Source organism: Osmerus mordax, chromosome 5, assembly GCF_038355195.1.
Source record: "Osmerus mordax isolate fOsmMor3 chromosome 5, fOsmMor3.pri, whole genome shotgun sequence".
In the NCBI taxonomy this organism is placed as follows: domain Eukaryota; kingdom Metazoa; phylum Chordata; class Actinopteri; order Osmeriformes; family Osmeridae; genus Osmerus; species Osmerus mordax.
In genome coordinates, this window is record NC_090054.1 from 10,490,860 (window position 1) to 10,506,455 (window position 15,596).

General features: G+C 44.9%; 1 protein-coding gene across 9 annotated transcripts in view; it reads left to right on the forward strand.

The window, feature by feature from the left end:
- The first annotated feature begins 2,459 nt into the window (after window positions 1-2,459).
- Window positions 2,460-15,596, forward strand: part of LOC136943397 (calcium-activated potassium channel subunit alpha-1a) — a 122,183-nt gene continuing 109,046 nt past the window's right edge. For 6 of the 9 annotated variants that reach the window (XM_067236688.1, XM_067236686.1, XM_067236687.1 and 3 more), the window contains exons 1-2: window positions 2,460-2,696; window positions 8,128-8,136. In XM_067236688.1, the coding sequence (XP_067092789.1) occupies window positions 2,460-2,696; window positions 8,128-8,136 (246 nt within the window). The remainder of the gene's footprint in view (window positions 2,697-8,127; window positions 8,137-15,596) is intronic. The other 3 variants (XM_067236694.1, XM_067236693.1, XM_067236695.1) reach the window with 2 other exon arrangements.

Sequence of the window (15,596 nt, forward strand, 5' to 3'; positions counted from 1 at the left end):
TTTCAGTCCATTCAAGAATGCTGGTCTCTAGCTATGTGAGTGTTGGCTCTGAAAGGAGCAACCTTCCAAGATGGAGATCAGGGAGAAGAGTGGTGGATGGCAGCATATCTTCTGAATGAGAAGCACCCTGCAGGCTATATTTATTCCATCAGCGATGAGAGCTGGATCCGTCATTCTTTTACCAGATAAGGGGTTTTCAATCTTCAGATTATTAGTGCATGCACAGTCTGCTCTTTAACACACAGCTCTGCTTTTACCTAAATATTTCTGCTCTTACATATATATTTTTATGTATTTATTATTATTGACTGACTTAGATTAGGCTATTCATCACCTTTCTCCTTTCTCACCCAAACTTTTTTCTTATGGTAAAAACACAATATCCAATGAAACTGCACAGATATTAACAATAAATCAAAACTGTATTATAAAACTATTTGTGAGTTTTCTTGCACATGTATATGTTTAGAAACATTCCAATGAGAAAAAGCTGATTGCTGTGAGTGAACAGTGAAAAGTCCTCTTGCCTTTAGGCTACCAGATATTCAAGTTCAATATAATGTTTTAGGTCGTTTATGTTGATTTGCAACAAAACTGTTTCATTGGAAATCTAAATGCTTGCACAGACATTTAATACTTCACAGAAATATATTTTACCAATAGGCTTGTCTCCAGCGTTTTACAACCCATCCCCCAGACTGAAGATTTTGTTACGACAGCTATTTCCGTAGAAGCATAATATTCCTTAGGCGATAAATCACCTCCATATAGCACACACAAGTCAATATATCTTCTTTACACCTCATTTCAACTGCATGTGTGTTTGCTTTTGAAATTGCCAGACCACAATATCTTGTGTCAAAATATGAAACTGTGTGATATAGCACCCTGATACACAAATTGGATTATGATTCTGCTTTAGGCTACAGCGCACACTGATCTTTGATGATTTCGTTTTTGACTTCTTTTAACTGTAAAACTGGGTCAAACTGGGTTGAATTTATGAGTAGGTAGGCCTATACCTTAACTCTAAAATAGGGTGAAATAATAATGGAATTGGGTGCGAGACAACTTACTGCTTTTGACTATTATACGACCGGGCCAATGGATCATTCCTCACCACACTGCAGCAGCACTGTATCCAGGATCTGTTGCTACTCATTAGTCACACCTGTCTCTGCCAAATCTGAATCTGAATGTCAGAGGGGTTCGTTTTGGAGACAGACTACACCTGATTTTAAAATACCTCCTTCGAATGAAGGCAAGTTACAGCCACTGAGGAAGAAAATACGGTGTCCATCAGTAACAGTATAGGCCAGTCTATGCAAACAGTCTTTAGCTATCATGTTCCGCTCTTAGAACGAAAATGGGGACATTGTGTCGAATGGAGTCACACGTGACCAATCTAATAAAGAATAAAGAAAAATATTAAGCCCACATAGCAGTGTGCCTGGTTGGTAAACTAAATCGGAATTGACTGGAAGTTAACTGAGCAAGCCCTACCACAGTCACGTAGAGGCTACAGAACAGCAACATGCGTCATTTCTAACACAAAAAGCATAAAGATGCAGCAGTAACCTAGCCTACGCATGTAAGTAAGCTTCATAAAGCAAAGACTGGATTGCAAGGCACTTGGTATAAGCTAAACATCCTCACGATATTATTGCGCTCTGTCCATCTTTATTATTAGAGCCATGCTCCGCCCCCATACCTGTAAATCTCCCTAGCGTTCTCTGGAGCGGATCTGACAGGCGATATCAGCTGGCCGCTCTGTGCGACGGCTGCAGGGGGGGACGAATGAAGACGGAGACGGCGACATTCACCCGAGCACTTGTCATTGTACACGGTTTTTTCAAGGAAGATTACTGTTATATGATGGCGTTTTCTTATTAAATTGAACAGTTGTAAACTTGCAATATCTTTATCCAGCCGAAGGGTATCGATTCAATTGGTTTTCGTGGAACTCAAATCGATTCTCTGTCATTAATAGCCAGGATCTTTAGATGGAAGACGGCTAGAGAGGTCGGACAAAAACTGAAGAATAGACATTTTCCATATCGAGGTGTTTCTAATTTTCCGACGTTACATTGGTAGACACGACGGCGGCAAATTGAGACATTCTTTGCCATGGCTTTGAAAGACTCGGAAAACCCCTCCAAATGAAAAGCGCTCAACGGTCGTCATTATTGCGGATTTAGATGCCTCTCGTAAGGGGACACAGACCTGTTATTTTGGAACAGTCTGCGTGTGAGACGTTTTCATCTATTGCGGACATTCCTTCGTATTGAAACATAGACAACAGACAATTTAGGTGGGTGAACAGTTTAGTGTGCAGAGGTATATTTTTTAAGCAATATGGCTGGTGAGTGGGGCTGGGGACGCTGGCATAGGCTCTCCAAGGCACCTAAATGCTAGCTGAGGCGGATGCCCCCGTTCTCCATGGCAGCGGCAGCTCTATGATGACTAATAAGATCAATAATAATATAAATCCGGACTCCTCGATCTATATATCCAAGATGAACTTGGTCATCCCGTTCTCGCCGGACGTGCCCTGCGACAATAATGGACAGCGCATGTGGTGGGCATTCCTCGCCTCCTCCATGGTGACGTTTTTCGGAGGTCTCTTCATCATTCTCTTGTGGAGGACCCTCACATATCTGTGGACGGTTTGCTGTCATTGCAACATCAAAAACAAGGTAATTCCCATTACAGTCAACAGGCTTTAGCTATCGATCATACATAATTCCTTGTGCGTAATTTCCGATGAATCACAAAGTTTACATAAAACAGTAGAATTTGTAATTATGTTTAATGTGTAATTCACGTCTCCGTCAAGTCATATTCAAATATGACCACGGAGAGGTAATCAACAGTGTCATATTGACATGAAAACAGTGCATGGTCTGTTGCATTAGCCCTCACTGTGTAAGTGACTCACCATTACAGTAGCCTACTTATGAGGAGCAATGCTTCAGCTAGCAGAACTGTCATCCATCTGCAATAAAAGGCCTGCACTTTTGGGAGGGCAGTGCAGAGAGAAAAACCTGATCATGTTTTTCCCATCTAAGAAACATTGTAAGGAGAATCCCCATGCTATATGTCAACAACATGCCTCCCTGCCAAAGTCCTTGCTCTACCATGTCCTTCAGATTATCTTCGGAATTCCCTACTTCCACTGGACAGGTCAATACTCATCGTTTTGTTTTCAGTATTTTCCTTCATGGAATGACCATAGCTGCTTTGATAAAGGTTATTTGCATTAAGATGAAAGGTCATCAGCTCATTGCTTTGCTTGGGGTGGCCCACATTATGGTTGAAACATTTGAGTCATATGTGGCTTGATGAAAAACTCACTGTTCTATACAACTTTAAGATAGAAAGAGATAAAGAATATATTATAGAAATATAAAACAACATGTACAAATATCAACATTTGCGATACACACAAATGCTGATTGTACAATTTACTTTAACATGTTTGCAAATATAAAACATCTAATTCCATGTAGACTTGGCTAGACTGATGAGCATGTTTTCTTTGGTAGTGTTTGGAGCACAGTGAAAAGGACAAGTGTGAGTCTGTGACAAGTAGATTCATTGTTGCCTATGATGCTGTATTCATTTTACATGCTCACTGAAAAGATTATGTAGAGATTGGGGCGAGAGAGATACCATATTCACCCATGATGCCTTAAGGATTGAGTCATATTATTATCCCTGCTTTCATGCTACAATGTCCTGTTTGCATCAGAGTGCCATTTGGACCAAGTTCTGCCAGGCATGGTGACACGGGCACCAGATGAGCTGAGAGAAGGGTGCAGAAGTAGGGCACCCTCGGCTGATTCATTTTAGAGACGAACCGAGCTGGATTCTCATGCTCGTTTTCAGATTGTTCACCTCCAAAAAAATGGGGGGATGTGAAACTGAGCATTAGTATTTTGTTGTCTTTTGTATTTGTCTTTATGACGGGACTTCGCTTGTTGTACTTTTAAGGCTGTGTCCTGTCTTGGTGGGAAAAGGCAAGATTGATATTTTCGATGCAAGAATTTGCATTTTCTGTCACACCTTGGTAGTCAGGAGTCGGATAGCAGACATTAAGGGGTTAATGATGAGCTTTCTGGAGTCTCCACTCCTCATTACATTTTAATTACCTCCATCAAAACAGGCTTGCAGGCACACCCAACGGCCTGCTCCCTCCTCCTCACAGTCAAAACGCAGTGTGAAAACCCAGAACTCAACTGAACTTTGTCACTCCGTTAATGAAGAGACAAACACGTTCTTCATCAGCGTTGAGTGGACATCTGCATCCTACCAGGAAATGATTTCAGTCTGTAATGAATGTACATGATTGAGAGACAGATCATTCCTTTCCATTCGTTTTTGCAAATGCCATTTAGTTTGTTATGAGGCTGTCAGCACACAGTCATTTATCACGCTCATCGGCCAGTAAATAAGAAATGTCGCTGTACCATATGCCACTCGTCCTTCTGTGTCCTGCTGAAAACCAGATGATTAAACCCTGAACAATAATTGGGCATCCATCTTGTGTCTGCTGGTGTGTATCAGTACATGTCCAGCACAAGGGGGAATGGTGATTGAAAGGGCTCCCCAGTCCAGGGCATCCATGTTCATTCTGTGTTCCTGAGGGGAGGTTCCTAAGGGGGGGGGGGAGGCAGTCCTACTCCCAGGGGTGACTTTGGGAGGGGGCTTGACACTTGGTCTTGGAGGGAACAGGCTTGTTAGAAGCATTAAGTCGAGACACCGGATATGTGTTCAGCTGACTGGTGAAGCTAGCAAGGTTGGCATGGTGCTAGTAATGGGATGCTTCGCCCAGGTGGCGTGGGCTTACGCTTGTGATACTGGGAAATGGGTATCAGGGATGTGGAAATGGAGGGTATGGAAACGGGCTGTGTTGCATTGCATGTTCCTTGCCACCACCCACAGCTGTGTTCAAATCCTCTGAAACGGCACCCTTTCAAAATCTCCTCTCCATCGTAATCACTGGCAGGTGAGAGTTCCCAGTTGGACCCTCCACGCAGTGCACACATATTCAAGAAGAAAGTAGATAAGGAGAGGATTAAGGAAACGTGTTGAAATCGAACATGAGGTGCCCTCACTCAAACCTTACCCAGGTAGTTTCTCAACCAAATGAAATTGCATAACCTAAACAGAATGGTAGAGAGAATATTTCAATTTAAAGGAGCTAGTAGCTACTGCTGCCAACCAACAAGTCCTTGGCGATGCAGTACAGAGGAAAGGGTGTCTTGCTGCAAGGCTTGTTAGTATATGCCTGTCCTATTTTCTCTCCCCATGGTTGCAGTCCTGCTGAGTTGCAGTTCCTGGTGCTGGCTCACTGTTGTGTGTGTGGTTGTCTAATGAGATGATGTCCTGGTTCCTCACATGCAAGGCCAGACTGCATTTTGTGATGTGGACTGTCAAGTTTGGTCCGCCCCCCCCCCCCCCCCCCCCCCCCTCTCTGTCTCTCTCCTCTCTCTCTCTGCATTAACCTTTTAGTGAAAGTGAGCCTTTACAAAACTGTAAGTTAATTTGAGGATCAATAATGAATTCTAAATTGTTATCAACTATTTCTATGGTAATCAGTTCAGACCCAAGCCAATGCTGACAAATGCACTAAGAATCTTCCGGCTACAGCCACCAAAGCTGCCCTACTGCAATGCCCCTGTGTGTGCAGTGTGTAAATGCTGTGTCTTGGAACATTTGGACAAATGGTCCACTTATTGTGTATCTGATATTGCGAGAGGATTGCAGAGGTGCCTGTGGGGAGGAACTGTTGTGTATCCCCTTGTGCTTGGCAACCAGCCGGTTGAATTTTGCTCGAGCAGCAGAGAGCACACACCCTGCAATCAGCTGTCGCTCTCACTAAACCTAACGCAGCTCAGGCCAATTCAACTGAGGTTAACCAAGCCTTGTCCAGCCTAATCTAGCCCAGCTCACCACCACAGCCTAGTTCAAAACTACTCACAGAGTAGTTCAGCTCACTCCCACCTACAGTAGCACTATGACACAAACGGTTAACACCATTGATGCCCACTGTACTCCTGTTTCTCTCGTCTTACATAAAGTCTGCTTCTACCGTGTGTTCGGTTTATTTAAGGGCTCATTTAAACGATTTGAGGGCCTGAGTCACTATTGTCTGCACGGGAATTTATCTCTGTGGCTTTCAATGGGCTTGGTGCCCGACTTTGTTTGTATGGGAACGCTTCTGCGGCTGTCCAGGGGTTGACTTCCACACATCTTGTCATGTGTTGTTGATACTGGCTAAGAGTGAGCGTGCCTTTAGAGCCGTCCCAGGGCAAAGCGTGACTAGTTTCCACTGCCACACATGCTGTCCTCCCTCAGCCTCTCATTCTAAATAGGAAGAACCACGCTATCTGACATAGCTCCACTCCAGAAATGAAGCAAACGACAGAATCCAAGTTTTCGGGTTACTTTTAGTTCAGACTATTTAACCCCGGATAAATAGAAGGCATTGGCCACAACATTTGTTTGAAATGAATGAATGAGTAGCTCAAAAGGTATTTATAACCCCAGATCCTCCTACTTGTTCTAATCCTTTTTCTTAAGGACCAACTTGGTAGCCATCTAGGGAGAGTGCTAGTCTGTACCCCTGATGTATGCTAATCCACACTGCCCATATATCAACCCAAACTATGTGTACCATGAGGTGGGGGCCCAGCACCCTTTCCCCGCCACACTGGTACCCTACTGTTATGTCTTCTTTTGCTTGTCACCGGACTATTAAAAGGACCTCCCCTTCCCAGGAAGTATTCCAAGGGTCAAGAGTCAGACAGGAAGGTATAACTAGCTCCGGGAAAAGCGCCGGAGAGGCATTCCCGAGGTTGGGAACATTCAGTGGGGGCTACACCACCTGATCCCGGCCTAGCCAAACTGGCAGCGAAAAAACCATTAGCATATGGCTCTCCTGGCGTAGCTAAGCTGAACAGAGCAGGCCTGCCTAGGGAGGCCTGCAGGATGGAGATAGAGCCTGGGCTAGTCTGTGAGATCATTGGTGCCTGAGGGCTCCTCATCTAGCCAGCCAGGCAGGCCCCCAGCCTCAGCTGTTGTTGTCCTTAAAGAGATTGACGTGAGGGGTTCTACTTATGGAAATGTTTTCCTGCCATGGCACAGGCTTTCTGCGGCATTTGTCGCCCCTACTCAAGGTTGTTGAGTTAGTTGGATTCCTTTGAAATGGAATGGAGAAAATAATATTGTTGTGTGATTTGATTTATTGCATGGGCGGTGGCTTAAGAGCCCTGCCCTTAAATCGAAAACTCTGAATGATCTGTTAAGGCTAATACTATAAACCACCGTTTTTTTCTCTGCGGGAGCTGCGGCGAGAGAGATGGCGTAGTGTGTTTCTGAACATGTTATGCTTTACGGAACCATTGTGGGTTCTTGTAATGAAGAGCCTATGGAGATGCCCCATGTCCCTCTCCTTTATTCCTCCAGGCACGGAATCAGAGGGTCTGGACACTGCTGGCACACGCACAGCCCAGGGAAGATGGGGCAGCTCTTTATGTGGTGCTGATTACCAGGCACAGCAAGCCATCACCCTTGTCCCCCCCCTGCCTGTCCTCCCTCACGGTCTCCCCCCACCGTCCCCGGGAAGCCAACGGAGCGTTGATCTGCCGACATCAAAACGCGTTTTACGTCATAATTGGTGCTTTGAGCCGTGTGCAGCGATGCAGAGAGGGAGGAGAAGAGAGAGGGGGGGGGAGAGAGAGAGAGAGACGGAGACTTAACAATGTGTAGAGGACATGGCTGTGACCTTCAGGGATCACTGTGGTGCTTCTGTTGTCTGCTGAGAGACCAGAGCTCGATGTTAGTGACCAACATGGCCAAGTTAGCCAGACTGTCTTTGGGAACATGCAGGCTGGGCTATCAAGCTAAAAGTCATTGAGGATGGTAACGGCGTGAACAGAATCATTGCTAACTTCCTGTGGACAGAAAAATAGCAGAAGGAAGCTAAGCTAGGATTCTAATAAAATAGCAGGAGACATACTCCAACATCTCACTCTGCACACCAAAGTATATAATAGTATAATCTTGGGTACCAATATATATATATATGGTCCAAAGGTGACATATTTACCAGCGCTACCATAGGAAAAACAAGTATTGATCACCTACGCTTAGCTTAGCTGCAAAGCTAAAATGCTAATAACATGTTTGGCAACATGCCACTGTGTAAGCTAAGTGAAGAACAGCGCCTGGTAATATACTGTTTGTTACAGGGAGGCTGAGGCTCAGGTAACTGACAGTGAAGGACAGCTCCCCAGTGAAGCCTTGCTTAGACGATGTAAACCTCCTCACACCGACACCGATTTACCTCTTGACTTCCTTTGACATTTTCCAAAGCAGCTAACACGCTGAACACCCCAACTGTCAATTAAGGCCTTGTTTGGTGCCTGCAGAAGAGAAATCCCTCAAGAGTCCTACCTCTCTAGGTTCAGCTTGCCCAAGATGCACTGAGGCACCGAGATGTTTCCAGACCAATGCAATTTCCGAAGAGTGACAGAGGGCTTTGTAAGTTGATGCTAGCGGTGCTGAGACAGGATTGACAGCGTGTGTAGACATCATGTACAGATGCTGTACGGCTCGCTTAGGTTCACGGCCCACATCTCATTAATGATTGATGATTATGCAGAGTTGCGTTGTCCACTGACAGCTAATGCTATTGAGTGAAGACAAAAGATTTATCGGTCAATAGTCGCATGCTATTAAGTTGCACAGCTGCCCTCCAGCAAACCCTGTGGAGTAAGGATAGTGTTTTTTTGTACGTTGGATAACTGCTTGGAGCTCAACCAGGGAATGGCAGCTATTTTGGGCTTTTGCATATAATGCATGTTAGGAACTTTTCAGAGTTAAGCACAACACTCGAGGCCCATTGGGTGGGCTGAGTGATGAAGCAGAAAGACCTGACAGGTTCTGTAGCTGCACTGCATACACGCTCAACGTGAACATCCAGCTACATAGTTATATTGCCGACTGAGATCCTTTTTATCCTTTTATTATGTATTTTACCCGGTTCTTCACAAGGTCCTTTGACTAATTTACTAATGGCTATCTGTTGTGACCATAATCCTGAATGGAGAATACAAATCTTTATTATTAGCATACTAGAATGATCTCAATATTGATTGTAATGTCTCATAGCTTTGTATCTTTACGCTAGGCTGTACAGATAAACTTACATAACAAGAATGTATGATGCATGCCACTCCTTCTCCTTTTCAAATGAAGAGCAATCCATGTTCTAGAACGTTTTAGGACCGTTTCAACCAAGCAGCAACCTGCTTGGTTGAAACGGAACACAGTGCTCTTAGAAAGAGCATGACAAAGGGACACAGGCCTTCATTGCACAGCAAATCGTGCTTGACATAATTTGCATGTGAATTAATATAGACATGAGTTGCTGGTACTCAAAATAGTACACAGTCCATATGTGGCCCATCAGTCTGAAAAATGCCCTTTAGCTAAGCACAGTAGATGAACATTCTATTGAGTTTGTTATATAGCATGCAAACGACTACCGTATTAGAGGCTCCTTTAAAATCCCCCCAACTTCCCCCAAATCCTACATGAAATCACTAAATGGTGAAATCATTTCCAACTGTAACAATGAGTTTTCTTATCAGTATGGGGAATGAAGCCTAATTGTCAGGGATTGTTTTTATGAAACCACCTTGCACCACGAGTAAAGCTCCCCAGTAACTATACTCTACAGTACGTCTTGTGGAACGTTACATTTTCAAAGACGAATGGCTTCCCTGTTTGTTTCTCTCCCCTCAGATAGGAACCTGGAAGTGTTGTTGTTGTAGATATGGCTTTAGTATTCTGGTGCCAGACTGGGTACTGTTAACGCCTGTAGTTCATTGATCAGGGTTCAAGGCTGTGTATCAGCAGGGGGTGGTTAAGATTCAGGCTGCGTGGTCTGCAGCTCATCTCGATTCAGAATCCATTGGCCACGCTGAAACTCTGGTGTTGAATCTCAGTGTTTATGGTAGGGTGCATAAAACATGCTGACCGCGGGCCTTAGCTTTTGTGCTCCAGTGGAGATTTTCAGCACCATGGAGAGCTCAGGGAGGTAGCCAAAGCCAGCTCCTCATCCTCCAGATGTTTTAGAACAATGTCACCGACGCGGCCACCACAAGCCCACTCATCCTAAATCATTGCGGCCTCTCCGCTGTTTGGCGTTCGTGTGCGGCTTTTTAGATCTGTAACATATGTATTCTCACTCGTGGGAGTGGACCAGCAGGAAAAAATAAGTTGATCTCTTTCGAAGAGTTTATTCATTTGGTTGTCATTGTTGTGTCTGAAAACTTTGATCAAAGGTTGGACTCTCCTGATGAGCCAGAACCGTTCATCATCTAGAAGGAGAGCTTGCAGCTGCTGCATAACTAACGCCCTTGGGAATTCACCATAATTCGGAGGCCTTGCTCTGCAAACCCGGCGTCTAATTGGTTGCATTGAAACCAAGTGGAACGTGAGGCTGATACTGATACTGGCAGAGAGCGATGAAGTGAGGCGACCGAGAATGAAATAGACAATAACCCTCTCGTTGAAACAAGTGGCACAGGACGAGATTACATTGGAACAGCTTGTGGAAGACTGGTTTGAGATCAAAGCCTGGCCTCTCAACTCTCTCTGTCTCTCTCTCTCTCTCTCTCTCTCTCTCTCTCTCTCTCTCTGTCTCTCTCTCTCTCTCTCTCTCTCTCTATCCTTACTTTCTCTGTCACTTAAACTGACCTTTTCATAATTGGCCTCCTTCCTTGGACCTCCCTTTCATTACCCATTGTGTTCATACATGTACATATTTCACGTGTATCACATGATTCTCTGTAGTGATGGTACTGCATCATTTTTTCATATTTTTTTTTACTTTCCTCCCTCCTTTGGTGGTGTTTTCCTCCCCACTGTTATACTCGTTTATGAGTTTGCTACAATCACTTGGTGTGTTGTTTTCTGAGGGATAGGGTTATGACCTATCTCTCTTTCTCCCTCTGTCTCTCTCCCTCTTGTCCTGCCCTTATCTCTCTCTCTCTCTCTCTCTCTCTCTCTCTCTCTCTCTCTCTCTCTCTCTCTCTCTCTCTCTCTCTCTCTCGCTGTATTGGGTCCGACTGTGGGATGATGAAGAGAGCCGAGGGCAGGGGACTGCTGTAAGCTGCCCTGCTGTACTGTGGTGTGCTCTCTGGTCAGGGAGAAACATGAGCTCTGCAGCTGCTCTACTGAACATTGTCTGCAGCGAACACAACTAAGAGAAGATGTGTCCTGGCACTCTTTCAAAAGCCACAGGCTTTCCTCTCCCTCTCTCCCTCTCTATCTCTCTCTCTCTCACGCTCTTTTTCTTTCTCTCGCCGTCTCTCTTCCTTTCATATGTCGACACTTTATTTTGGATCTTTTGAATCTTTTTTTGCGAGCAGTTTGTCTCCCTGTCTATTTCCCCTCCCTGTCTCTTTCCCTTTCTTCCTGCCTATCTCCCAGGAGCATCCCCATTCTGTCGTTGACCTTCAGGTTCTCCTTCATGGTGTCCACCTTGGGCTGCTCTCCGCTGGGCGAGTGGCTCTCTCCATTTGGCCCTCTGCCCTGGAGGACCCACGCAGTAGGAAATCCAGGAGGGCAGGACACGGATGATGTCACGGATGACAAAAGGAAAACGCTTGCAAAGCAGTAATCACCGACCAACCCGGTCTCTTTTAATAATGCGGATGAAGTGAGGGAGTGGGGAGGCTAACCAGCGAATGATTTTGTGCTAAAACAAGACCTGTGTCCTAGTGCAAGAACCCATACTCGTATGTTAGGGACGGTTAGTATTCATGACATCATTGATTTCCCTATCCCCTGCGTATCCAATCCCGGCGCTGTGTGCCCCTTTAAGGAAATGACCCCTGTTGGGTTCCAGAAATGGAAAGCAGCGAGTCGCTAGTCCCCAAAGTCACAGCCTTTCACCCACCCTGGGGTCAAAGTTGACAAGTGTCACAGGAGAAATTAGCCGTCTGTGTGCTCTCAAATGACAGCCAGTAAACAGGGCAGAGGCAGGGATTTTGGGGGTGTAACTCGAGCTGGACCATGGAGCCAGAGACCATTTTCTTTCCTTTTTCCTTCCTGGACCAGGCCCCAGCCTGCTAGCAGTGCCTCTCTGTGATTACAAAGACATCGGTGCCCTGGTCGTCACAGTCATGCTCCCTGTCCATCAACCCAACACATTCCTGAGAGGCGTGTGTGAACTTGTGTGTTGTCCCCTAGTTTATGCAGTTTAAAAATGCATGTGAAGAGATAAGAGTGGAGACACTAATGCCAGGTGAGAAACATCTCCTCATTATATATAGATAAAGAGGATTCATCGTAGCCTTGTCTGCTCTCACAGAATCTGGTCAGAAGACCTGTTGCCACACTGCTCAACTTACACTAGTTAAAAAAAAAAAAAAACTTGCTTTGTCATTCAATGTCAAAGAGCGGTTTCCTCAATTTGTGGCTATTCGTCATGACATAAACTGAGAAAGGCAATTTTACATTTTGATATGAGGCCAGTTGTTTTATCTACATGTCTTTTTCCCAAGTTCCTTGCTAGGACAGTGAATTGTGTGCAGAGAGCAGTTGGTACAATAGGATCTAGTCTGAAGGCTGTGATATATTGAGATAGCCATGCATGAAGTGATTTACTGCTGTGTCGCAGGACCAGCCTTGGCCCTGTGTCTCTCTCTGTCTCTCTCACACACACACACACACACACACACACATACACACACACACACACACAGGCACACTGATATGTGTATTAGGAAGCTGACGCTTAGCCGGTGTATGTAATCCATGTGGGTTAGAGTAGCTGTGTCACTGTGGCCTGCCCATGAGACACAGCAGGCAGGCATGGATGAAGACTGACGCAGCCTCAGAGAGACAGGTCAAGAGCAGGGACTGACATAACGGGTCAGGGGGTGCATTGATGGAGATCTACCTTCACAGTCAGCACGCCACATTTAACCAGAGTTACCTCAGGTCATACAGTAGCTGTGTGTCAAACTAAACTGACATAATGCTACTAATGGACTACATACAAGTATGCACACATACAGCCATACACGCACACAGTTGGTACTCTTGCTAACTGTCAATCGCTTTGTGTGGTTGTTTGCCTGACTATGAAGATGAGGTTGGTTTTAGGATTAAGGTCTTTCTCTGAGACATAATTGTATGACCTAGCTTGTATCCTGTTTGAGGTAATGACTTATATTAATTCACTGTAGGAAAGGGGGTATTACCTCATAAAAGAAATTGCACCCCTCCATTGATCAAGTTCAACTCTTTCGTTACGTTTTACAGTAAGCTGTTTCTCAAGTTTTAGTTTTTTGATATGGCAAAATATTCTCAAACCGCCTAGTTTAAACCAGTCACCATTTGAAGTGTATATAACTTACCAGAGGAAGTGGGGGTGGGGTGAAGGAGTGAGTGGGTGAGTGGGTGGGGGCCAGAGAGTCAGAGAGCATTACTGTGTAAGTGGGGTGGGGTAGGGGGGGCCTGAGCGAGAGAGTGTGTGCGTGAGAGAGCGAATAGCAACAAGCAATTCATTAAGATTGTCCTCGTGATGGCAATGGCTGACTGTTCTGACTCTTATCTCTGAAGATACGTTTCTGTTTGGGGGGGGGGGTAATTGTACTTTGTTATTTTGTCATTCCAATTACCTCCCGAGTCGCACATCTATGTTTCTGGAGTGATAAATAAAATCAGTTGGAGCTGTTTTTAATGTTGACTCATCTGGACTGCCAGCCAGCAAATCAGGGTGAAGTTATAGTCTTTCAGTGCATTTGTGTCTGTGTGATGTTCAAATGCAATTCTCCTCGCTCAATTTTGTGGTTAATATGGCACTCACATTTCAACTCTATGCTGTGGAGTGATATTAATGGCTGCTACCAGACCTGCTACTGTGGCTGTCTGAGACACATATTGAATTCTAATGGGAGGAGTAGCCAGATGCACTACAGGTGGAATCCTCAGATCATGAATAATGGAGAAGCCAGTGTGTTGATATGTTTTATGGACACCAATACTGCAGCCGCATTATTAATGAGGCCCCCGACTTCTATGGGAACAGAAATGAATCGGATGATGTGTGTGTGTGTGTCTGCGGCTCAAAACCACTTGCTTGGCTCCTCTGGGAAAAAGGGCGTGAGAGAATTCAATCTATACACACACAGTGCATTGTTTGTCCATCAGAAGCAGTCATTGGAGTTTATAGGAGTATATTTTTCTATTCGGAAAAACCTTTACTGCTGTGTGTGCAGATACGAACAGATAATCCATTAGCTGGATTGAATGGACTTGGTCCGTGTCTCTGTTCAAGTCAAGTCAAATGTATTTATGAAACACATTTAAAAACAACTTATGTCGACCAAAGTGCTGTAAAGTCAAATCATATAACCGACTAGACATATTTATAGGACATGACAAACATAAACAAAAAATCCTACCCCATTGCAGACTCAACTGCTAAAGAAAAAAGATGGGTCTTAAGGTGGGATTAAAAAAGTTCAGGTCTCATTCTGATATTTTGGGGGAAAACAGACCACCGAGGTGCCTTTATCCACTAGCCTTGGCTGGAGTTCAGTTGTCTGTCAGATCCCGGTCCCACGACCCATAACCTACTCTGGAGGGGCGTCCGCTAAGGAGGATCTCCTGGAAGAACCCAGTGTCCAGTTAGCACTAATCCTGCTGTGATAGTGAGCACCAGCTGCAGGACATGGTCTAATTAGGAGGAGAGCGCTTAATACCTCACAGTTTGTCCTCCTCCCATGTAATCATCCACCCATTCAGGCTCGTTCCTCGCTTGCCTCTCACACTGTGTGATTGGACAGAGAGTGAAAGAGTAGGGAATTACTTCCTGAAACAAGCTGAATCAATATACATATACATGTATGTATATATATATATACATATAACTGACTTAACTGTGTCTCTGTGTCTGTGGTTATGAATGTTGGCACACAAAAACAAAAACACACGCTACAGGGTGTGTAGTTACTTTACTTCTGCATAATGTTTTTTTTCCAGGCACGCCAGAGTCTTCATGCAATGTCATTGTTGAAACGGGTTTTAAATAGACATGGATATTTGAAGGCAGCTTAGTTGCAAGTGTGACACACGTGACCTGACTGGGGCGCTGTCAATCCACTCCATTATAGAGGTCCCTGGATACTTTCCATAGGCAAGTAAGTCAGGAGACTGGATCCTGTTACAATGTTTCCTTTGGTGTCTGTCTCATTACCTATGAGGATCGATTGACAAATAATATTGCTGAATGACATTTAGCAACCGCTAACATATCTAACTCATGACCTGAGGGGGACGCTTGAATGATGTCTCGCATATACACACTGCAAACGCCTGGTCTGTTGGCCTGTCTGTCCAACTGCATTTTGCTCCAGCGGACCAAAGGCCAGGCGGCCTGTGATTGAGCAAAACCAGGCTACCTTGTGCCAGGACATACTGAAGCGAACTGCGAGCCGTTGGGATCTTCTTGAGTTTCCTCAACGCGTCTCAATCCTCGTCGCTGACATTTCCCTAAGACCTAGCCGTGG